The sequence below is a fragment of the Bactrocera dorsalis genome, chromosome 3, assembly GCF_023373825.1.
Source record: "Bactrocera dorsalis isolate Fly_Bdor chromosome 3, ASM2337382v1, whole genome shotgun sequence".
Taxonomy (NCBI): domain Eukaryota; kingdom Metazoa; phylum Arthropoda; class Insecta; order Diptera; family Tephritidae; genus Bactrocera; species Bactrocera dorsalis.
Window position 1 is genome coordinate 66,634,339 of NC_064305.1, and position 21,599 is coordinate 66,655,937.

General features: G+C 36.6%; 3 protein-coding genes across 5 annotated transcripts in view; 1 reads left to right on the forward strand and 2 right to left on the reverse strand.

The window, feature by feature from the left end:
- The window catches only part of LOC105228996 (SPARC-related modular calcium-binding protein 1), a 42,752-nt gene extending 34,998 nt beyond the window's left edge, over positions 1-7,754 (forward strand). For 2 of the 3 annotated variants that reach the window (XM_049451093.1, XM_049451094.1), the window contains exons 6-11: positions 1,774-2,193; positions 3,080-3,189; positions 3,248-3,522; positions 6,528-6,662; positions 6,816-6,958; positions 7,058-7,754. In XM_049451093.1, the coding sequence (XP_049307050.1) occupies positions 1,774-2,193; positions 3,080-3,189; positions 3,248-3,522; positions 6,528-6,662; positions 6,816-6,958; positions 7,058-7,128 (1,154 nt within the window). In that variant the 3' untranslated portion in view covers positions 7,129-7,754. The remainder of the gene's footprint in view (positions 1-1,773; positions 2,194-3,079; positions 3,190-3,247; positions 3,523-6,527; positions 6,663-6,815; positions 6,959-7,057) is intronic. The other variant, XM_049451095.1, reaches the window with a different exon arrangement.
- Positions 7,755-8,682: 928 nt separating this feature from the next.
- LOC105228994 (GPI ethanolamine phosphate transferase 1) lies at positions 8,683-12,419 on the reverse strand. Its single transcript, XM_011209035.4, has 3 exons — positions 12,250-12,419; positions 11,385-12,188; positions 8,683-11,322 (listed from the first exon to the last, which is right to left on the reverse strand). The coding sequence occupies exons 2-3, from the start codon at positions 12,169-12,171 to the stop codon at positions 9,449-9,451; spliced, it is 2,661 nt and encodes an 886-aa protein (XP_011207337.2). The 5' UTR covers positions 12,172-12,188; positions 12,250-12,419; the 3' UTR covers positions 8,683-9,448.
- Positions 12,420-12,782: 363 nt separating this feature from the next.
- On the reverse strand, positions 12,783-20,492 carry LOC105229012 (uncharacterized). Its single transcript, XM_011209052.4, has 4 exons — positions 18,980-20,492; positions 14,933-15,143; positions 14,168-14,837; positions 12,783-13,518 (listed from the first exon to the last, which is right to left on the reverse strand). The coding sequence occupies exons 1-4, from the start codon at positions 19,486-19,488 to the stop codon at positions 12,947-12,949; spliced, it is 1,962 nt and encodes a 653-aa protein (XP_011207354.3). The 5' UTR covers positions 19,489-20,492; the 3' UTR covers positions 12,783-12,946.
- Between the last annotated feature and the right edge of the window lie 1,107 nt (positions 20,493-21,599).

Consider the following 21,599-nt stretch of genomic DNA (forward strand, 5'->3'; position numbering starts at 1 on the left):
CAGACCTATGGCACTCATAGATAGTAAAAGAATACCAAACTATTTAATTGGCTTTGAAGAGGCATTGAACTTACATTTGCTTGCAGTTTTTTAAGTAAAATTATTTTAATGATTTACTAACTTTTTATATTACCCTACATAATAAATGCATCTACATATAATTACATCACTATTCCATTCCATCTTATTTACTGATTAAATATTACAGTATATACTCGGTGCAAGCAACATTTACCTCTAACTTATGTATAGTTATTAAACAATGGCCGTCTTTAATTTGCCCAGCTTTGGAGAGTAGCGAATCGAACACACTATACCAGATTTTCAAACCAAAGGGCAGCTTTTGTGGGGTAACTCTGCGCTAACATGTCATCTGACGCATACGCACTTGTGTTACGACTATTTCTTGGTGGATAAATTGTTTTTTTCTTTTTTTGCCTCAAAAAAAGTTTTAGAAACCACTTAGCAAATAGAACTAATACTATTGTAATTCTGACAGGTCAATTAAAAAGAACCTGACCTGACGCATAGATAGCGCTACTAGAATCAAATCCATATAATTTTTTGTTGCAATTTTTGTTATTGTGAGAAAATGGATAAGAGGGAATTCTGCGTTTTGGCAAAATATTGGGGTTTTGGGGTAAAAATACTGTTGAAGACATTATTTGGACTCTGCATAAAGGAAATCAACCGTTGAAGAGTCAGTATGAGAAAGTGGGTGTCGCGCGAGCTGCTGATTCGGAGATGTTCAAGCGTAATAAACCCATCTTTTTGAATAGATATGTGACAATGGATGAAACATGGCTCAATCATTTCACTCCGAAGTCCAATCGAAAGTCAACCGAGTGGACAGCATAGAATGAACCCGCTCTAAAATCGGCTGGCAAGGTTACAGCGTTTGTTTTGGGATGCACACGGAATAATTTTCATTGATTTCCTTGAAAAAGGAAGGATCATCAACAGCGACCATTACATAGCGTTATTGGACAGTTGGAAGAACGAAACGGCGAAAAACGACCGCATTTGAAGCAAAAGAAAGAGCAAAAGAAATTGCTGTTTGTCCCAAGACAATTCACCGTGACACAAGTCTATGAAAACGATGGCAGAAATCTATGAATTGGGCTTCGAATTGCTTCCGCATTCACCGTATTCTTCAGGCCTGTTCACCAGCGATTATTTCCTGTTCTTAGACCTCAAAAGAATGCTTGCTGGTAAGAAATTTTCGTTGAATAAAGAAGTGATTGACGAAACTGAGGCCTATTTTGAAGCAAAGAACAAATCGTAATGGTACCAAAAAGTTGGAGGATCGCTATAATCAGTGTATCACCCTTGAAGGGAACAATGTTGAAAAAAACAACGAATTTTTCCAAAAAAATGTGTTTTACTATGGTAGGCCGGGCACTTTTCAATTTGAATTAAGTTACTTCTTAAAAATTTAGTTAGAAAAGATAAGCTGCTTCCTTGAAAGACACCTAACATAGAACTATACGTATCATATACAATTACAAATGGCAGCACTTTGTTACTTAACATTTATGTTGTTAAAAAACTAATTTATGGCATATGTACATACGTTTGAAAGCCGTTATTGCTACTTGAAAATCTTGAAAAAGCATTTTTTTAATTTATTGCTAATGAAAATTAAATGTGTACTATACATATATGCACAGATACATATTTTTATTTATTAGTTGCCGTTACCGAGTATCTACTGTATATTATAATTCAATTTCATTTTACATATTTACATTGCAATTGAAATTCCAACTGCAGGTCATTCGGCTGCTGAAAATAAGAACTATGCCGTTAACAGCATCTCCAGCAACAGCTACCAAGGCTATACACCACAACAACAACTGTCGCAAAATAATAACAACGGCAATAATCGGCATGCAGTGCCACCCTATAATCATCATACATCACAAATGCACCTGAATAATCACCAACAACAACAAAATCATAATACATATAATAATAACAATAACAACAACAATTTTAATTTAAATCGTAACGATAATCTGAATAATATCAATCATTCATCGAGCACTTTTGACGATTTGGAGAGCGAAAGTACGGGCGATGAAGATGAGAGTGGTGGACTGCATGGCGACTATGAGGATGAGGACTACGAGCAGGAAGATGGTGGTGAAAATAGCGATACGTTACGCATGTTAAATTCAACACGTATACATTGTACGTACATACATACATACATACATGCACGCACATATTCGCATATTAACATACATATATATAAATAAAGGGTGATCCATTTCGAGGTTCCTTACTTTCAAAAACAAACACAGAAACTTCAAATCTAACGTTGAATATTTTTTATAATTCGAAAGAACATTCTTTGGAAATTATTGTTTGAAGATTATCTCTTTCAAATGTTGGTCGCGGCTACGTCTCAGGTAGTCTATGCGTTGAGTCCAATTTTCAATGACTCGTTCGAGCATTTTGACTGGTAACTGGCGAATGAAGGCGCGATTTTTTGCTCCGAAGTTTGAATCGAAGCGAGATTGTCCACATAGACTTTAGAATTTACATATCCCCACAGGAAAAATTCTAACGGTATGATATCATATGATTTTTATGTCCAATCGACTCGATTCACTACACGACTTACGCGAAAACTGTCAAATAATTCTATTGAAAAAAGTACCTCTACTTGAATCACCCATTATGTAGGAAAGCATGCACATATGCACATATACACATACATACACATCATCTATTAAATTGTCGAGTAAATAAATCATTTTTTAATAATTTCTTAAGCGATTTTTTAACTTTAAGACTAACTTTTTTCACAACAACAACAAAAACCATGCTTAACACTTTACACGAGTCTCGCAACATTTTCTACACTAAAAAAACACTTCATAAATCCATACATACATACACATGCATATATATTATATAAACTTATGAGTGACCTTAAGCCATATAATTTCCGGGTGTTGATTTTCACAAAAAAAAATTTTCAAAAAAAAATAAAAATATTTTAAATTATTGCATGCACAAATACATAAACAACAAAAACAAAAGTATCTAAAACTAATAATCTCCAATAAAGGGCCGAAAATTCTCGAGGATTCCAATACGAAGCTCGATACACAATTGAACGAGTCCGAAAGCGAATCCGAATGTTTGGCTGATCAAAAAGCAACACTCGAAGAACAACGCGTAAGTACAACAAATTACTTTAAGACTTATATTTACACATATTGTTGTATACCCCTAGCATGGCGGCACACTATTCTATGTGCCCGAATGCACTTCGGATGGCCGTTATCAGCGCGTGCAATGCTATCGCTCCACACCGTATTGTTGGTGTGTGAATGAGGATACCGGCAAGAATATACCGGGCACAACGGTAAAGGATAAGCGACCACAATGCGATGTCACCTATGCGGCGCCGCGCCCCATGAAAGGTTGTCCGGAGCCGAGAAAAGCCGTCTTTCTGAATGATCTCAAAGAGTTCTTGAAGACACATATTGTGTCGACTGCTAGTGCCGGGTAAGTGAAATTGAAACATTATTAAAAAATAATAATGTATGAATATTGAAGACAGGTGAGAAAATAACAAACTGTTACCAATATTGTAAAGTTATTGTACGATTTTGGAAAAATGTGGGTTTATTAGCATATTTTCACGGTATCGAGTCACTTTGTGATAAGATTAGTATGGCTGCCAGCGAAGGTTGGGAATTTTTAATTAAAAAATATTGTATTAAAATTTTTCTTTTGGCTCAAAGTGGATCGCAAGAGGTCTAGTTAACTCTTCGGCCTCAGTCCTTCCCTAGATGTAGGGGTTCCAACTACTTAAGGTTGACAATTTCTGCGGAGTTGAGCTGTTTGGAAGAAAATGAAGGAGACACATCTCAACACTTTCTTCTTGATTGTTCTGCCATTGTTAGGTCAGGTCTTATACAACTGCGAGTTTATAAAGGGTGATTTTTTAAGAGCTTGATAACTTTTTTTAAAAAAAAAACGCATAAAATTTGCAAAATCTCATCGGTTCTTTATTTGAAACGTTAGATTGGTTCATGACATTTACTTTTTGAAGATAATTTCATTTAAATGTTGACCGCGGCTGCGTCTTAGGTGGTCCATTCGGAAAGTCCAATTTTGGGCAACTTTTTCGAGCATTTCGGCCGGAATAGCCCGAATTTCTTCGGAAATGTTGTCTTCCAAAGCTGGAATAGTTGCTGGCTTATTTCTGTAGACTTTAGACTTGACGTAGCCCCACAAAAAATAGTCTAAAGGCGTTAAATCGCATGATCTTGGTGGCCAACTTACGGGTCCATTTCTTGAGATGAATTGTTGTCCGAAGTTTTCCCTCAAAATGGCCATAGAATCGCGAGCTGTGTGGCATGTAGCGCCATCTTGTTGAAACCACATGTCAACCAAGTTCAGTTCTTCCATTTTTGGCAACAAAAAGTTTGTTAGCATCGAACGATAGCGATCGCCATTCACCGTAACGTTGCGTCCAACAGCATCTTTGAAAAAATACGGTCCAATGATTCCACCAGCGTACAAACCACACCAAACAGTGCATTTTTCGGGATGCATGGGCAGTTCTTGAACGGCTTCTGGTTGCTCTTCACCCCAAATGCGGCAATTTTGCTTATTTACGTAGCCATTCAACCAGAAATGAGCCTCATCGCTGAACAAAACACGCGCGCGAAACACATTTCGAACCGAACACTGATTTTGGTAATAAAATTCAATGATTTGCAAGCGTTGCTCGTTAGTAAGTCTATTCATGATGAAATGTCAAAGCATACTGAGCATCTTTCTCTTTGACACCATGTCTGAAATCCCACGTGATCTGTCAAATACTAATGCATGAAAATCCTAACCTCAAAAAAATCACCCGTTACTTAAAGATATCCCGCTGAACTGGTAGAAATAGAAATAAAACGACCAGGTATTATGAACAGCCAAAACGATGGAATTAAGTGCTTAGAGGACCACCGATCATCTCCTTTAGCGAAATACTTGAATATTTAGGGTTTCCCATTGGAATTTTTTTATAGTCACTTAGCGAATTATATGGGAAACCAACAGATCTCAAGGTTTAAGTAAAACAATGTTTTGGAAGTTATTTCCAAGATCCTGATAACTTTTCTGGAAAGTGTTAAGTGAATTTAGGAAAAATTCTACTTGGATAGCTAGAAGTGCCTGTCCGTTGTGATACTCAGAACTCTTAAGTACGGATCAAAAAGACCATCGCAATTCAACAAAACTTAATGTTGTGAAAGCTGCACAGCGGTGGAGGAAGTGTCTAGATGTTTGCACCACACCTTCCACCTTGCAACTTTGACAAGTTGCGTCCTCAAAAATCTTTAGCCTTATCTCATGAATGCCAATGGGACAGAGTCCCGTTAGGCCTTGTGAACCTTGGTAAGGGCTAGTAATGTAATGGATCTTTTACGTTTCACTCTGTGTTAGAAGGCTGTCGTAACCCCACAAGTGCTGGTTGATGACTAATGTTTACTCCCAATCAATGCCAATCAATGGATTTATTGAGAGAACACTACGGTGGGTAGATAATTTCACGTTTTTGGTCGGTATATTGGCCACCAAGATATCACACCGTTTTTCCTGTGCGGATATGTAAAGTCTGAAGTCCTGCTTCGATTCAGGCCTTAGAGCAAAACCAGTCGAAATGCGAAACGAGTCATCGAAAACTGGACTGAACGGATGGACCATCTGAGACATAGCCGCGACCAACATTTGAAAGAGATAAACTTCAAAAAAATAAATGCCAAAGAATGTTCTTTTGAATGATAATAAACATTCCTCATAAAAGTTTCTGTGTTGTTTTTTTTTTTCAAGTAGGGAACCTCGAAATTGATCACCCTTTATATTATAATAACTTTCGGCAACCGTAGACAGGAACTGCAAACTTTTTTAGATGATCTCGAGGAGTTTGTAAAGTTTTGTCAAGTATCGGAAACACAAATATTTCACAATCCAACACAACCTCACTTTACACCAATTTTTATCTAGTGTTAGAGAATTATTAGGAGGATGGTGTCATGTGTAGAAGTTCACGCAAGTGAGGAAAGTTCTCTGATCGGCATTTACTTGGGAGTGGTCAGAAACGATTCTTTTATATATGGCCCAAGCAGCTCACGACTTCCGGGCTTTAACCAAGTATGCTCTGGGTAGCCTAAGAACATCCGTTTGAAGGCGAGCTAAAGTGAGAAGGCGAAATATCCCCTACTTAAGGTTGTGCGCTGGGTTTGGGACCCGCCACGTAAAAAAACACCCCCAATCAAAAAGCAAACACAGCCGGCTGTTGTTGACTCGGCTATAATCGCGTAAGCGGTGTCTACGCCAGTAAAGAAGAAGAAGTTAGAGAATTATTTCGAGACTTTGAATATTTTCAATTCCATTGGAGCACACTGAAAATTGACTTTTCTATAATTTTACTGTACTACGAGTATATATAGAATAAAATAATTATTAATATAGATTTAAAATGATATTTAATATGCTTCTCTTCCATGTAGCGGTAATGCAACGAAATGGGGTTCGGAGGACGAGCGTATTGCGACGTTAAGCTTCGTCTTGCTCGATAAAAACAAGAACAAAGTTTGGGAGCGTAAAGAATGGAAGACATTCAGAGAGATGGTGACCAGCTCGAAGTAAGTAAAATAGTATTATAGAAATTCTGTATACATATACATATATATATACGAGTATATATGTGTATATATGGTATATTAAATATGCATATCTGGATAAAAAAACAGGCCTGTATCTGAAAAATGTTGAACAATAATTTCGTAAAATTGCAGAACGCTACGTAAATGCGGCAAAAAGATGCCACGGTACTGTGATGTGAATGGTGACAAGAAAATAACGCTTACCGAATGGTTGAATTGCCTGCAAACACAGCGCAACGAAGTGCAGACAACATCGCAGAGTTCGACGGAACCCAGTAAGTAACAGCAGATACATATTTCCGATTCTTCACGGACACATGCAAAAATAATAAATTCAAAATTCAATTTTCCTTTTTGTTTCTTTGTTTTTGCAGACGTATCCATAACGTCGAAGCCTTTGAAGCTAACTGGCTCCAATCCATTGGAGCAATATCTTAAAGATTGACAGCGTTGCCACAACAGTGCGAGCATTTTGTCGAGAATTGTGTTTTTTTGCTTAAATTTTTAGTTTAATTTTTAATTTTTATTATGAGCTGGTGTTTTGCTTTATTGGAAATTTGCATTTTACGTGATAGTGATGAGATATTCTTACTATTAAAAATACACATATTTATGTATGTATGTATTTATGTTTTTAACTGAAATTAAAATCGAAACAAAAAATTATTAAAATACTTATGTAACTAATGTTAGTTGTGAGCTTAAATATTAAGTGTAAGCAGTAAAAAAAGTGTTTTAAGTCAACATATACCGAGCAGGCAGTTTGTTGTATGTATGTATTTTACACTAAACCTTTGTACATATTTATATATATATTTATATTTATCGCTTAGAGTAAGTTCTGAACTACTTTGTATGCTAAAAATCTTAGTTTCTTAATTAAATGCATGTCTACATACATCTTTATGTATGTATATATGCATGCGTAATTGTGTCTTAGCATAGTAGTGCCTTATATGTACTAAATACATACTGTATATGTATGTATAAACAGCTAATTTATTTTAAGATTTTATTAGTCTCAAAAGTTTATATGTAATGTGGAATAAATATAATATTGTGCACAGCAGATGTGTCATTGGTTTTTGTAGTATTTTTTGTTTTTGGTTTTTAGTGCTGTTAGTTGCGAATTTTACAGATTTTTTTATTAAAAAGTTATAAAAAAATTATATAAAGGTAAATAAAATTAAATAAATATTTAAATAAAAAAATTAAAAAATATTGAATAGCAATTTAATTAATAAAAAATTACCAAAGTTAAAATAAAGGTAAATAAAATAATTCAATAAATTAAATTAATAATAATATATAAATAAAAAAAATTTAAAAATATTGAATAATAATATAATTGACAAAAAACAATCAAAAACAAAGAAAAAGTCAAAACATAAAATAAAATAAGTTAATAATAATATATAAATAAAAATAAAATAAAAACTTAATTAATAAAAAATTGTCAAAAATAAGATGAATAAATGATAATATTCATATAAAAACAATTTAATTAATAAATAAAGAATTGAAATAAAACAAGTAATAAAAACATCAAAAAAAAAATTTATTTTGATATAAAAAAAATAATAAAAATACTTTCAAAATAATAAATAACGAATTAATAAATTAATTGAACGGAAAATTCGCAATATTTTTAATTTAAAATATTTAGAAAACATTACCCAAAAATTTTAAATTTTTCTTGGAACTGTGTATTTTGAAATGATACCCAAAATTTTTCAATTGCTACTGGAAGGATTTATGTACCTGAAATTTTCAGAGAGTCTTCTTAATAGACTTACTTATGTCTGAAATATCCAAATTTCAATTTTTATTATTTTAAAAATATTAGAAACAGTCCAAAAAGTGGAACAAAAACTTTTTGCTCCACCTCGGTAAGATGCAGAGCTGCTCAGGCCTTAAGACCCACAGGTAGTGGACCACGAGTTACGTGCTGCCAACGCACTACTGCGACCCCAGCCTCTACGACTGTACAATATATACATACATATGTGATATATTGCCAACAGGAGTGGCCGACAGAGGATTTCGGATTTTACAGTTCAACTGCAAAGGATTCCAGAGCAAAATCGAGGAGATAGCCCTTCAGGATATTACCTGAACATAGGTGCGCTACTTCGTGGTGAAAACCGTTTGGTACTAGGCGACTTTAACGCGCACCTCGACTTTTGGCATTCCTGCCTGTCAAATAACTGTAGAGGGATGGAACTGGAGGAGCAGATAAACGATTCGACATTCTGCTCAATGAATGACGAAGCCCCCACTAGAATTATGGGCACTTGTATTAGGCCGCCCGACATTAGATACCATTGCTAGTGGTGGTCTGATAAATAGTATAATCTGGCGACCTATGCTAACTCTTGCACCAGATCACTTGCCCACAATTATTTCGATTGAGAAATCTCCCACCTTTGTCCGATTTCTGTGGACATTTGTTAACATTAACAAAGCAAACTTAGTCGGCTTCACAGAATTTTTCGAGAGCACCGCACTACCCATCCATATGGACGTAAATGTTGGTGAATGGTGATCTCAGCAGCAACCGCATAAAAACATAAGCAAATATAAAAACCAATTTCGGTTTTTTTTTTGTTTTTTTAATTTTGAGTAAGTGTATTAACACTTCGGATTCATAAAATTTTAATTTAAAACATTTAATTATGAAAATGATATACAGCTTAATAACAACATAAAAAAACAATAATTATGTACACATTTTTTTACATAAATAATACTACTTCAATTTTCGTCTACTCCACATTTTGCACCTTTTCATTTAAACGCAACAGCAATTTGGCGAAGTATGTGAAAATCACCAGCACTACTGTGGTCACCTCCATAATGACAAAGTGCGAAATCGATGTGCCAATTTCCAGCCATGAGCCTTCATTTCTAACCAAAAATAGAAAATTCAAGCCCATCACATCACAGATTAGCAGCAGACAAATGAAGATGGCCTGCTCATTGGCGCGTGCGAATGACGACATGCCATAAATAATTGTTATATTCAACACAACAGGAATGACTAATTTCAATATGACCAATGCCATAATAAGGAATGGCGCGAAAGTGCTCAAAAAACAGCGCACAATATTCGGATCGAAGGAGCTGACCGATGCAATGTTGCCAGTACCGAAAAAGGAGAAGAGTGTGTACAGTAATATGGTAAAGGACAACTTGAGCGCCGCTTGCAACTCCTGTGGTGAGTTGACGGCCAGCGGCTGACCTTTCCGACTTTGCGGTTGGGAATCACTAAGCCTGCGTGATAAAGGCAGTTGTATGGGCTGCGCGGCCGGTGTGAGCATTAACTCTGAAGAGAGCATTACAATGAAAAGCGATTCATAGGATGTGCAGAGTAAAGTGTAGAGGGAGGTTAATAGGAAAAATAAAAGCTCAATGCGTTGCTTCAAAACGGACGTACGATGAAAAGTAATTAAAGCAAAAATATACAGCAGAAAACACCAGGAGAGTGCGTGCGATATGAATGGTACACCGCTTTGTTGTGCATGCCAGTAACTGACAAGCAAAGCATTGATTAAGCACACCAACGTTGGCACTTTTATATGCCAATGGATGTGTGACTTAACGGCAAATGGGCGCAGCAACGTGACACACATGCCGAGCAGCAGCAACCATGTGTTTGTATAGCCAAGAGTTGGCGGCAGCAGGGGAAATGTAGCCAAAACTAAGCTTAACGCAAGCCATATGTAAAACTTGACATTGTTAGCTGGAAAAGCGCGTAAATTAATAAATACTGAGTAAATAAGAAAACTTAGTGAAATAAGTTTGCGCTCAAAGAAACTGTAGACAAACAATTCGGCGCACAAAACTAACGCCAACAATTGTATTACCGGCATAGCACGCATGAGTGGCAGTAAAGAGATGCCTTGCTTCTGCACTAACAACAGCCACACTAGTAACGGTAACAGCAGATAAAATGCTATCACCAATGGCACACGCTGCAATAACAACAAAACGCATACGACAAGTAAACTCAACTTTTGTTTAAATGTTACCGTTAAGCGGTCTTGAGAATGCTTCACCATTTGTCGGTGGCCTAGTAGCAATTGTAGACAATAGATTATCCAACATATGAAGGTAGCTGTGGTGCTAAGCTGCAATGGACGTCGATAGTAACCCTGATAATACTCGATGCCTTTTAAAGCAAGCTGCATTATGTTATAACTACCGTTAATTGCATCTTCATATTGACCATTTCGCATATACTTTTCTGAATGCACTAAATATTGTGCAATAACTGCTTCATTGAGTTCATTGTAACTAAATAGATAACCTGAGAAGAGTCCACGCTGATGTGTTGTCAAAAGCGCTTGAAATTGTGCTAATAGTTGCAAAGCATTGCTGTGCGCCGCGTGCGCTTTATATTCGGGCGTAGCATTTAAGTATTGTAATGGCAGTATACCAACGTTATTCATTGGTGGCGCAATGCCAATTAAAGCTGACATAATTGGTGCTATTTGCGCTTGTTGCATGTTACAGCGGGGACGCGTTATGTCGTCGCCAATTTTATATTTATTTTCACAGCTAATATCGTTAGTAACACCGGCGCCCCAAAGGAAGAAGGGTGTTTCAGTCTCAAATGCGTCACTGGAGCCATGCGACCCTATAAAAAAGTTATAAAAGAGTTTTTGTTACAGATTTAAACTCGACAAAAATTTTACGCACCCGCATTTGTCATGCCATGATCGGAAGTCAACACATAAGCAGTGCGGTTATCTGGAAAAACGCGCTCGAACTCCTCATATAACTCCGTTATACCACGTTCAGTGCGATGCAAATTTTCTAAGAAATTTGGCGATCCAGGCTTATGAACATGCCCAGCCGTATCCAAGCCCAACAAATGTAAAAAGAAAACAATTTGCTTCTGTTCAAGTAGCTCCACACGCTTGCGTGCGAGTAGTTGGCGCACATGTTTAAATACCCAGTCATCTAATTCATAGGTTTTATCACGACCAGAGAAATCCAGTTCGTGGTCATATGCGTCAATAAGTAGCCTTTGCTCACTCTCTATGCCACCCATACGTGAAAATATATGCAGCACATCTGCAGCTCCCCAAGCGTATGTATGCCGACTGCGATTGAATACGGTGTCAAAATCGACAGGATTACGTTTCCAACCGCGTGTTACAGCCGATGGATCTTCATAAAGACCAGCGATGAGCGCTATATGACCGGGTCTTGATTCAGTTGGTACACGCGTATGTGAAATGCCCACCAAACCATTTGTTTTTAATATTAATTTACTTAAATTTGGTATATCTTCACAGCCATTACGAAAAAACGATTCTGCACGCAAACCATCAGTCACAATGAGCACTAGTCGTTTTGCAGGCGCTTCCAAATGTATTGGCCTTTGCGGCTGCAAACCAGCTATGATTGGTGAACGAAAATATATAACAAATATGGAGCCAAGTAATAATAAATGCACCACAATCGCGTTGATTATCCACATCTTTAATTGTTAAAGGGCTGTTGGTTGTTGAAAACACATAATTAATTACAGATGTCGCTTATTAGTTTTTATACATACGTGGTTATTGTTTAAACGCTGCGCACAATCAATTGATTTCGTATTAATATCTAATTGAATTTATTTGATTATTTTTATGCCTCATTGCTTGTTTTTATTCACAAATTTAGTGATAAACCGGATTAATGTTTTATACCAATCAGAAATTTACTCTTTGCAGCAAATAACAACAATCAGCTGATTGTAAGAGTTAATCAGTTATCGATAATATTCATGGTTGCATTAGCACCAATGGAGAAGCCGGAAACGGTATATGCTATCGAAATGTCGTTAATTTAGTTGTGTTGCGTTCAAATTTAAATAAAAATCAAAATTAATAAATAATATTTATTATATATAAAATGTTTTAATTAAGTAATAAAATTAGTATAATTACATAAATAAAATACAAATCAGAAAACTTTTAATTAAAATAAATTAATCAACAAAAATTTTTTTGAGCTATTTATACTCATATTAAATTTGAATACCGCTTGTTGGTTAGCTAACTACTTACCAATTTATTGTTTATAAAAAAATATCCAGAATTAAGTGTTCTAAGTAAGCGCACTCGTGTTAATTTTATTAAAAAATGCTCAATATAACAAAGCTGTATCCTACACTGTGCTACATTTCACTACATATACTATATACGATTACAACATAAACTACATTCTAGTTGTAATGTTCAGATATGATTTTTTTCCTGAAATTTCAACTACTTTTTTAACAATTTCTGCGTTAAACGATCTACGGCTGAAGTGGGTGTCTGCTGTTCAATTGCTGCGTCCTTCTCCTCCTCCAAAGCCCGTGCTTTTGCTTCCTCAATTTCCCGTTGTTTTTGTATTTGTCGGAATTCTGTTGGTGTCAGCATGCCACGCAACACTGTCTCATAAGTGACACTAACACCTTTAACAGACATTTTACGAAATAATTTCCAACACTCGCGCTCCTTCAAAGTGCGCACGTACTCCGGGTAGATATATTCCTCGTTTTGTTTGTCCTTACTAGCAAGCTCCGTTGCGCCTTTCGCCGTGTTTTGCGTGCTTTCTGCGACATTGTTGGCATTTGAGTCGCCACTATCGCTGCTTTCCAAGATTGCTGTGGCATTTGTTGTCATTGCATTGTTGCCGTTTGCTTCATTCATGAAAATTGATACTGGCGGTGCTGTTGGTGGTCGGTTGGAGCGTAAGCGTGCAGCTAATGGCGCAATGGAGCCACGACGTATCATATGTGAATATTCCTTTGTAGCTAGTTGAAAGTTTGGTGGATAGTTCTCTTGGAAGGAAACTGGCAATAAGTAAATATACTTTTTGTTAGGGATGGTAATAAGCAATAATCGAAGTATTGGGAAAATATTTTATTTTTTTTATATGTATAAATTTACTAGAGTTTTATTAAAACTTTTTATTTTAATTATTTTATTTATAAATTTACTAGAGTTTTATTAAAAAATCTAATAATTTTAAGCTTGATTTCTAAGACCACTAGAGTTTTAATAAAATATTTAAGTCTACTACAAAAGTACTAATAATTTGATATGTGGTTTGCTAAAAATTATAAATAATCGAATTGTAATTAAATTTAATAAATGTAATATAATATTCTTCTTACAAATTATCAGTTATTAAGAAAATTAATAAACATAACTGTAATCAGGGTATCGAATTTTTTATTCAAAATCCATGATGATTAAAAATTTAATTTTCAAAAAAACAATTTTTCAAAAATAATTAATTAAATTTTCAGTTTCTATTTTGTAATATAAAAACTTAATTTGAATTCCATCAAATTGCAAATCAATTTTTTACCCCACCACCTTGGATTAAGACTAAAAATATAATTTTTTTATCCAATTTTTTATGAATAATTGATTGATTCGATAACAAACGAAAGCAATTTAAATCGATTAAATTGCCCCCAAACGTGATGAACTCACCTGATTTACCCGTCTTCCGCAATGTAGGCGCACCAGTGCTACGCGAACGTTCTGCATTGCGCTGCCCAGTTTCCGGTGGGCTATCTTCCTTTTCCGAATCACTACCCTCAGAGCTGACGAGCGAAACCAGTGTAATCACATCGACCGCCAACGTGGAACGAGTACGTGGTATTGCCTGTTTTTTGCCATTAACACCATTCAAATCGAAGAGCACATCATCATCAGTTTTATCACAAACACTGGCGTTACGCGTGATTGGCTTACGACGACGCAATTTACGTTTCTGAAACGCAAACACACCTTTGGCATTCTCATCGAGCGAACGCGAACGCACCGGCGCGGACATAGCACGCACTAAAGGCGGACGACGCTGCACGATTAGCGATGGTGCAGCGTTGAATACGCCACCACTTGTATTGGAGGTCAAGGGCGCGGCGACTACGTCCTCCTGCTGATTAATAACTACAGTGGCGTTATGTGCGGTGGGCACACTGGCTGCTAAGTTAACGCTTGAATTTAGTGTGACATTGCGACTAGAACGATATTGCGCACGCCGCTGTTGGACAGTATCATTGGCAGTTGTTATTGTGGCGTTAGCGGCAGCAGCTGTAGGCGCAAGAGTACGAGCAGGCAAATCGCTGCGTAGCGTTCGCGTTGTTGCTGTTTTTCGCTAATGTGTAAATAATTAAGTGCATACATGTGTATTTGTAAGTATGTAGACTACATTAAGAATTTATTTTAATTATAATTTTATTGTCATCTTACTTTGTGTTCGGTGATTTCAGAAGCGCTTTCGATATCACTGGTATTGGACTCGTTGCCGTTTGTAGACTTGTAATTAATGGCATGTGAAAGCACAATATTCAAATTCACTTTACTGTTATGCCGCTTGAGTGTTGGCGAGGAATTTGCAGCTTTACCTTGATGCTCGGATGGTGGCAGCAGCGTATTTGACTCGCCGCTGAGACTTTCCGCCCTATAAATGCGAAAGTAATGCATATGAAGTAACGGTAATTTAAATGCACAAGCATGCTCATGTCATGTAAGTTAACTGTCAACATTTTCAAGTGAAAGTACTATAATAAGAAGTGGATATATTAAGAGTTCAACGGCAATTGTCCAACCCCGAGCACTGGCACTCAAAAACGAACATTACAAAGATTTTTAATAGGTTTTTATAAATATCCAAAATATTTGTTGCATGACGATTGGGCAACGCCTCAGCGCTTTGACATCAATTGCATGCATATGTATGTATGTACATATGTATAAACAGAGCTTATGAAGAATGCTGCTTGTGTGCTGAAGAAAATTAAAAAATCATATAATTGTTATGTTGCTGAAGCCATCACAATTGATTGATTTATGCAAGCGGTAACGGCGAAACGGAAATTATATTTACGACTATCATGTCAGTTTTGTAGATATGTATAAATCGTATTTATACATATATACATATATGTGTGTTATATAAGCAACTACATTCAAATAACCGCATGCAACATTTCAATTTATCGTAGTTATTGCATTTTTTCCTTTGAGGTTATGTTATTTGTAAGTGCTGATGAAAATAGTATTTTAAACATACACACACACACACACAAATGCACTCATCTATCGTTATTATTGTAATATCAGTATGCTAAATTTGTTTACATACCACCACATTCACTTTTCCCTACCTAGACAATGTGTTTGTGTGCGTGTGGGTGTCCGTGCTGAGTTCTAAAAATAAAGCAATAATTGTAGAGTGCTCACTAGAAACTATAAAAGTAAAAATATGGTTCAATGAACGATATCGTGATTTCAGACACTAGATATTTACCGTTACTAACTATTAAATGAAATTGAGCTCAAAACTATTATGGCGTACACACCGGTACTTTTCATGTTTAGTATATACATACACACATTATTTGCGAGAATATAATAAGTTTTGCTGTCTTTTGACCCATTTACCCATAAATTGAATAACAAAAGTTGGATATAATTTGATTCAAAGTAGATTAAATTGCATAAATGCGTGAAAAGATGATGAATGGCGAAGTTAAAAAAAAAAAAAAAATATGTTTACTTCGGTTGTTCCGAAGCTATAAGACTTTTCAAATATAGATAAAAGAATACAAACGATTTCTAACAAGAACTTGATTTAGGTTGATCAGTTTGTATGACAACTTTATGCTACAGTGACTCGATTTAAACATTTTCTTCAGAGATTGTACCGTATATGAACAATAAAGCGACGGGGGGCGATGGATTACCGGCCGTGGTATTCAAATACGGTGGCAAAGAAATGATAAGGAGCATGCTTCAGCTTCTTTGTAGAGTATGGTATGGACGAAAACATGCCCGACGATTGGCATTTAAGTGTGCTCTATGCAATCCATAAAAAAGGAGATCCCACAATCTGCGCCAACTACCGTGGGATAAGCGTATTTTGTGAAAGATTAAAGCCCACCGTCAACAAACTGCTTGAACCATATCAGTGTGACTTTAGGCTTGGAAAATCAAAAACTGACCGAATACACAGCTGAATTTTTGTCGCAATTTTTTAACCTGGTATCCCCACTAAACTAATACGGCTAAGTAAGCTGACGTTGAGCAATACCAAAAGCTCCATCAGAATCGGCAAGAACCTCTCCGAGCCGTTCGATACCAAACGAGGTTTCAGGCAAGGCGACTCCATAGTTCAATCTACTACTGGAGAAAATAATTCGCGCTGCAGTGCAATCGAGTAAGAGTGTACAACTGCTGGCGTACGCCGACGATGATGATATCATTAACTTCGAAATCTGCGACGTTAATTTTGCTCTCTGTATTCTGAATAAGGTAGCGAATTAAATGGATCTGGTATTGAACGAGGGCAAGACGAAATATCTCCTATCATCAAACAAATAGTCGTCGCACTCGCGACTAGGCTCCCACGTCACTGTTGACAGTCATAACTTCGAAGTTGTAGAGAATTTTGCCTATTTTGGAATCAACGCAGAATAATTTTTGCCAATAGGTGCTATTTCGGACTGAGTAGGCAATTGAGAAGTAAAGTTCTCTCTCGACGAACAAAAACCAAACTGTATAAGTCACTCATTATTTCCGTCCTGCTATATGGTGCAGAGGCGTGGATGATGACAACATCTGATGAGTCGAAGTTACGAGTCTTCGAGGGAAAGGTTCTGCGGAAGATTTATGGTCCTTTACGCGTTGGCCACGGCGAATATCACATTGAATGGAACGATGAGCTGTATGAGATATACAACGACATTGACATAGTTCGAAAAGATTAAAAGACAGCGGCTACGATGGCTAGGTCCGAATGAACGAAAACACTTCAGCTCTGAAAGTATTCGACGCAGTACCCGTCGGGGAAGCAGAGGAAGAGGAAGACCTCTACTCCGTTAGAAAAACCAGGTGAAGAACAACCATTTTTTCGCTTGGAATCTCCAATTAGCGCCATGTAGCGAAAAGAAAAAACGACTGGTACGCTGTTATTAACTCGGCTATAATCGTGTAAGGGGTGTCAACGCCAGTAAAGAAGAAAATTCCATCTATGAGGTAATAACCATCAAACAAAAAAGTTTAAACCAATGAAGTTGTCGGTTTAAATTTCATAAAATTCGGGTTTTCTTCATTAGACACTCATTGACTAGCTTTGAATGCACAGTTAGCAATCTCACCGCTAGTATTGTCGCTCAGCTGTCGAAGTGATTGCTCATTTCCACTTCGTAGCCATACACCTACCGACAATGTCCACGGGTGCTTTTAAGAGGCATTAAGGGGTTACATGGGTTTCATAGTTTCAAAAAATCGAAAAAAAATTTTTTATCTTATTAAATTCTATAACATTTCTAGAATATTGTCCTAAATTTTCAAGTTGATCTGATCAATACTTTCGGAGATACAACCCTGAGAACTTGTGCGCTCGAGGCAATCTAGGCTTTAAGCGCGTTTCGAAACTGTGTTTTCAAAGTCGGTTGTCAAGATTTCTCGCGAACTACTCAACCGATCTTGATGAAATTTTACACAGGTCTTCGAGATATCATTTACAAGATCTTGAACGAAGGATTTTCTTTTTTTTTAATTACAACTATTAAAAAAAAAAAATGTCGAGAAATTTTCATCGAAATTTGCATTTTTTTATAAAACGTCTGCTAAAAATCCAATTTTCATTTTTTTTCTTTTTCCTTCGTCCAATACCCAGTTTATTGTCTTTACTAAAACACGTATTTTTTATTTTTATTTCTGATGATCCTGAAAGAAGTTCTGCTGACAACGCAGATGCACCTTTTTTCCGAGGGACTGCCGGAAATGGCGTCGTAATGACTGCCATTTTGATATTTTTTTTTTTTAAATATTTACAAAATGTTTACTAAATATGAGTCTTTTAAATAAAAAAAAATTCATTAAAATATTTTATTTTTTATATGTAAAAAAAAATTATTGAAAAAAGGCCGTTTTTTGCCCGAGGAAACCCATGTAACCCCTTAAGTGCTATTGCTGATGTAGTCCGGATTTGCAGTTTAGCTCTGTCTAAATATGGACACTGTTTAGTTGCTCAGTTTTTAGTTATCAATCTGAAATTTTGTACATGCACTTTTCTTCTCAAGAAGCTCCTCATTTGTCGAAACCGATCGGACTTCTTTTATGGGAAGAAGGATAAATGAAAAATGGTCCTTAAAAAAGCACTTACAAGTATTTCTTTGGATTATAAGATGCGATTAATTAAAACTTGCGAGACACTAGTTTAAGCTTTTACTATTGCTATTTACTTTTTTCACCAGCAAAAAATATAATAAACTTGTAACAGGTACTTACTCAGTTTGATCTTCACTATTTGCCGGAACACATGCGCTATTGCAACCGTAACGTTGTCCTAACTGACCGTTAACCTCTTTCAACTCTTGATCCAACGATTTCAAAAGCGACGACGTGGAACCTGCACGCGCATAGCCGTACTTCCCCTCGCCAATTGTTGTACTTTTGAAGCCACTTTTAGCGGATTTGCGCGCATTAATGCGTTTGCTTTGCGTTTCATGCGTCGCAATTGACTTCTGACGTATACTCTCCAGCGAACGATCTACAGAGAGACCACGTGTCAGGTAACCACTGCCGGCTCTGCGCGCAGCCAACAAATGACCACCACCGCCGGCGCCCATTGGCTGCGTGCGATTGGTTTCGCTGAATGAATGCTGCTTCTGCAGACGCAAAGGCATGGACGCGCGCGGTTGACTCGGCGAACGTTGCTGCTGCTGCTGTGACTGCCTTGCCCATGCGGTGGAAGGCATTTGCGAAACCGCTTGCCGCGTACTAAGCGACAAAGCCATTATAGCGAGTCTTAAAAGCGCGCACTAACTGTCGACAAACTGGCTGGCGTGGCGCTTGCTCGTTTTAATTTCCACTGTAATTGCCTGCTTTTAGGCGCTTATGCTTGATTCAATCAAATTCAAGTATTTGACGTGTCTTTTGTTGTTACTATTAGCTTAGTTCATGATATTCACAACGAGACTGACTGTATTACACGCACACACACGGCACACCCGCTATAGCAACCGTAAAAAAAGCACACCCACCACGCTTTGTAGCACGATTTTTATTATTTTCACCAATAATTAATGCAAATACAATGCCATACAAATTGCTATTTATTGATCAGCCGCGGTGATTGCTCAAGTACTTATTTGCATTGTTTAGATTTTCTTTTTTTTTATTTTAATTTTTTTTGAAAATTTTTTCGTTTAAGCCGAAACAAGTTTGCCAATAAGCAGTCAATACAAATGCCAATTATTTCGCTGATACCGATATCCCGGCTATTATGGCAGCTGGTTCGGTAGAGTCGGTGGTCGCGCGTTGACTGTTTCAAGAGCGCATCCGCGGCACAGTGATTGGGGCATAAGTTGGAGCGAAGAGTACTCGAAAAATTCCATGTGCCACATTTGGTGGCACATATTTATGCACGTTGCCAACGATATTGTTAATAGCTTCGGTGTAAGTATTTGGGTGGCATAACTACCGGTGCGAAGGGGGGAGCAGAGCGGCAAAGCGTGGCAAAGCCAAAACACTTGCACTCCCTCACAGGCTGCGGCGCAACGGTTCATTGGCTGTTTTCGTGTTGCAGGCAACGGTTTTTGCACACTTTTCGTTTTGTTTATTATTGTTTTTATTGTACACAGGAGTTTTGTTTTTCTTTTCTTGTTCCATTTCCGCCAGAGACACCTTCAATACTAAGTTAGTTTTCGGTGTGCTCTAACGTGAGCTTGTTGTTGTTGTTGCGCTTATTATTTTTGTTGTTTTTACATTGTTATGTTGTTGTTAATTAGTTGTTTTTTTTATTTTTCCCAGTATTGTTGTTTTTGTAGTTGTTGTTGTTATTTGTTGTTGATGTTGTTGTTATTTATTGTTGTTGTTGCTGTTTTTGTAAACTTGATGTTGTAAATCTCATTGTTGTTATTTTTGTTGTTGTTGTTATTATTGTAGTTGTTGTAACTCTGTTACTCGAACATGCTAGCTATAAGTCATGCCAACTTTTTATTACGCCCGCGCAAACACCGCACTTACATACATACATAAATACACACACAATAATACTCTTACCAATCACGTTTACTCGCTTTATGCCTGCATTTCACCCTTTATACTCTCCACGCGCACTATTCATTGATTGCATTGTGTGGTAGATATGAATGGCGAACTTTTCTTTTCATTTCACAATACCAACAAAGCATGTATGTATGTGTGTACATATGTTTATATTGTTTATGTGGCACTTGGAGTCAATGAGCCCTTTGAGCATTATCACTCAAATTGTTCCTCTCTCTCCCTCTCTCATTTCTCCTCACCACGTTGCTGTGTGTGTATTTGCCCCAATGTGTGTGTGTGCAGCGAGTTCGTGTAGTACAAAAACTTTTCATCCTCTTCTAATAGCAACGAAAATCCTTTGAGCATTGTTTTTTTTTTATTTTATAAGGTTAGAAATTTATTCAAAGCTCTGCTCACCGATGTGGCTGAAGTATATTGAGATAGTTTATGGGGTAAATTGGCGACAGTCTTTGTTGTAATTGATTTGCTATCGAGTGTGTCAACTTGAGATCACATTGTGTCACCATGGCGTATGAGTAACCTTAGTGCATGCGGGCAAATTTGCGAATTAAAGGGGACAGTTTGAGCAGCTATGGATTTTATTTATAAGATTCATAGAAATTTTGTGCTATATTGGCTGGTGTTTAATCTTATGATATACATATGTACATACATACATACATATATATGTACGAAAACGAAAAATATTAATTAATATCGTTCAGGTAGGCATTTTGGTCCCATTTGAATTCAAATACAGACTTAAAAATCTTAAAAAATAATTATTTTCTCCTAAATTTAAGAAAGCCAAAACACAAATATGCGGCACAATTGTACTTAACTTTAATTGTGGAATTTT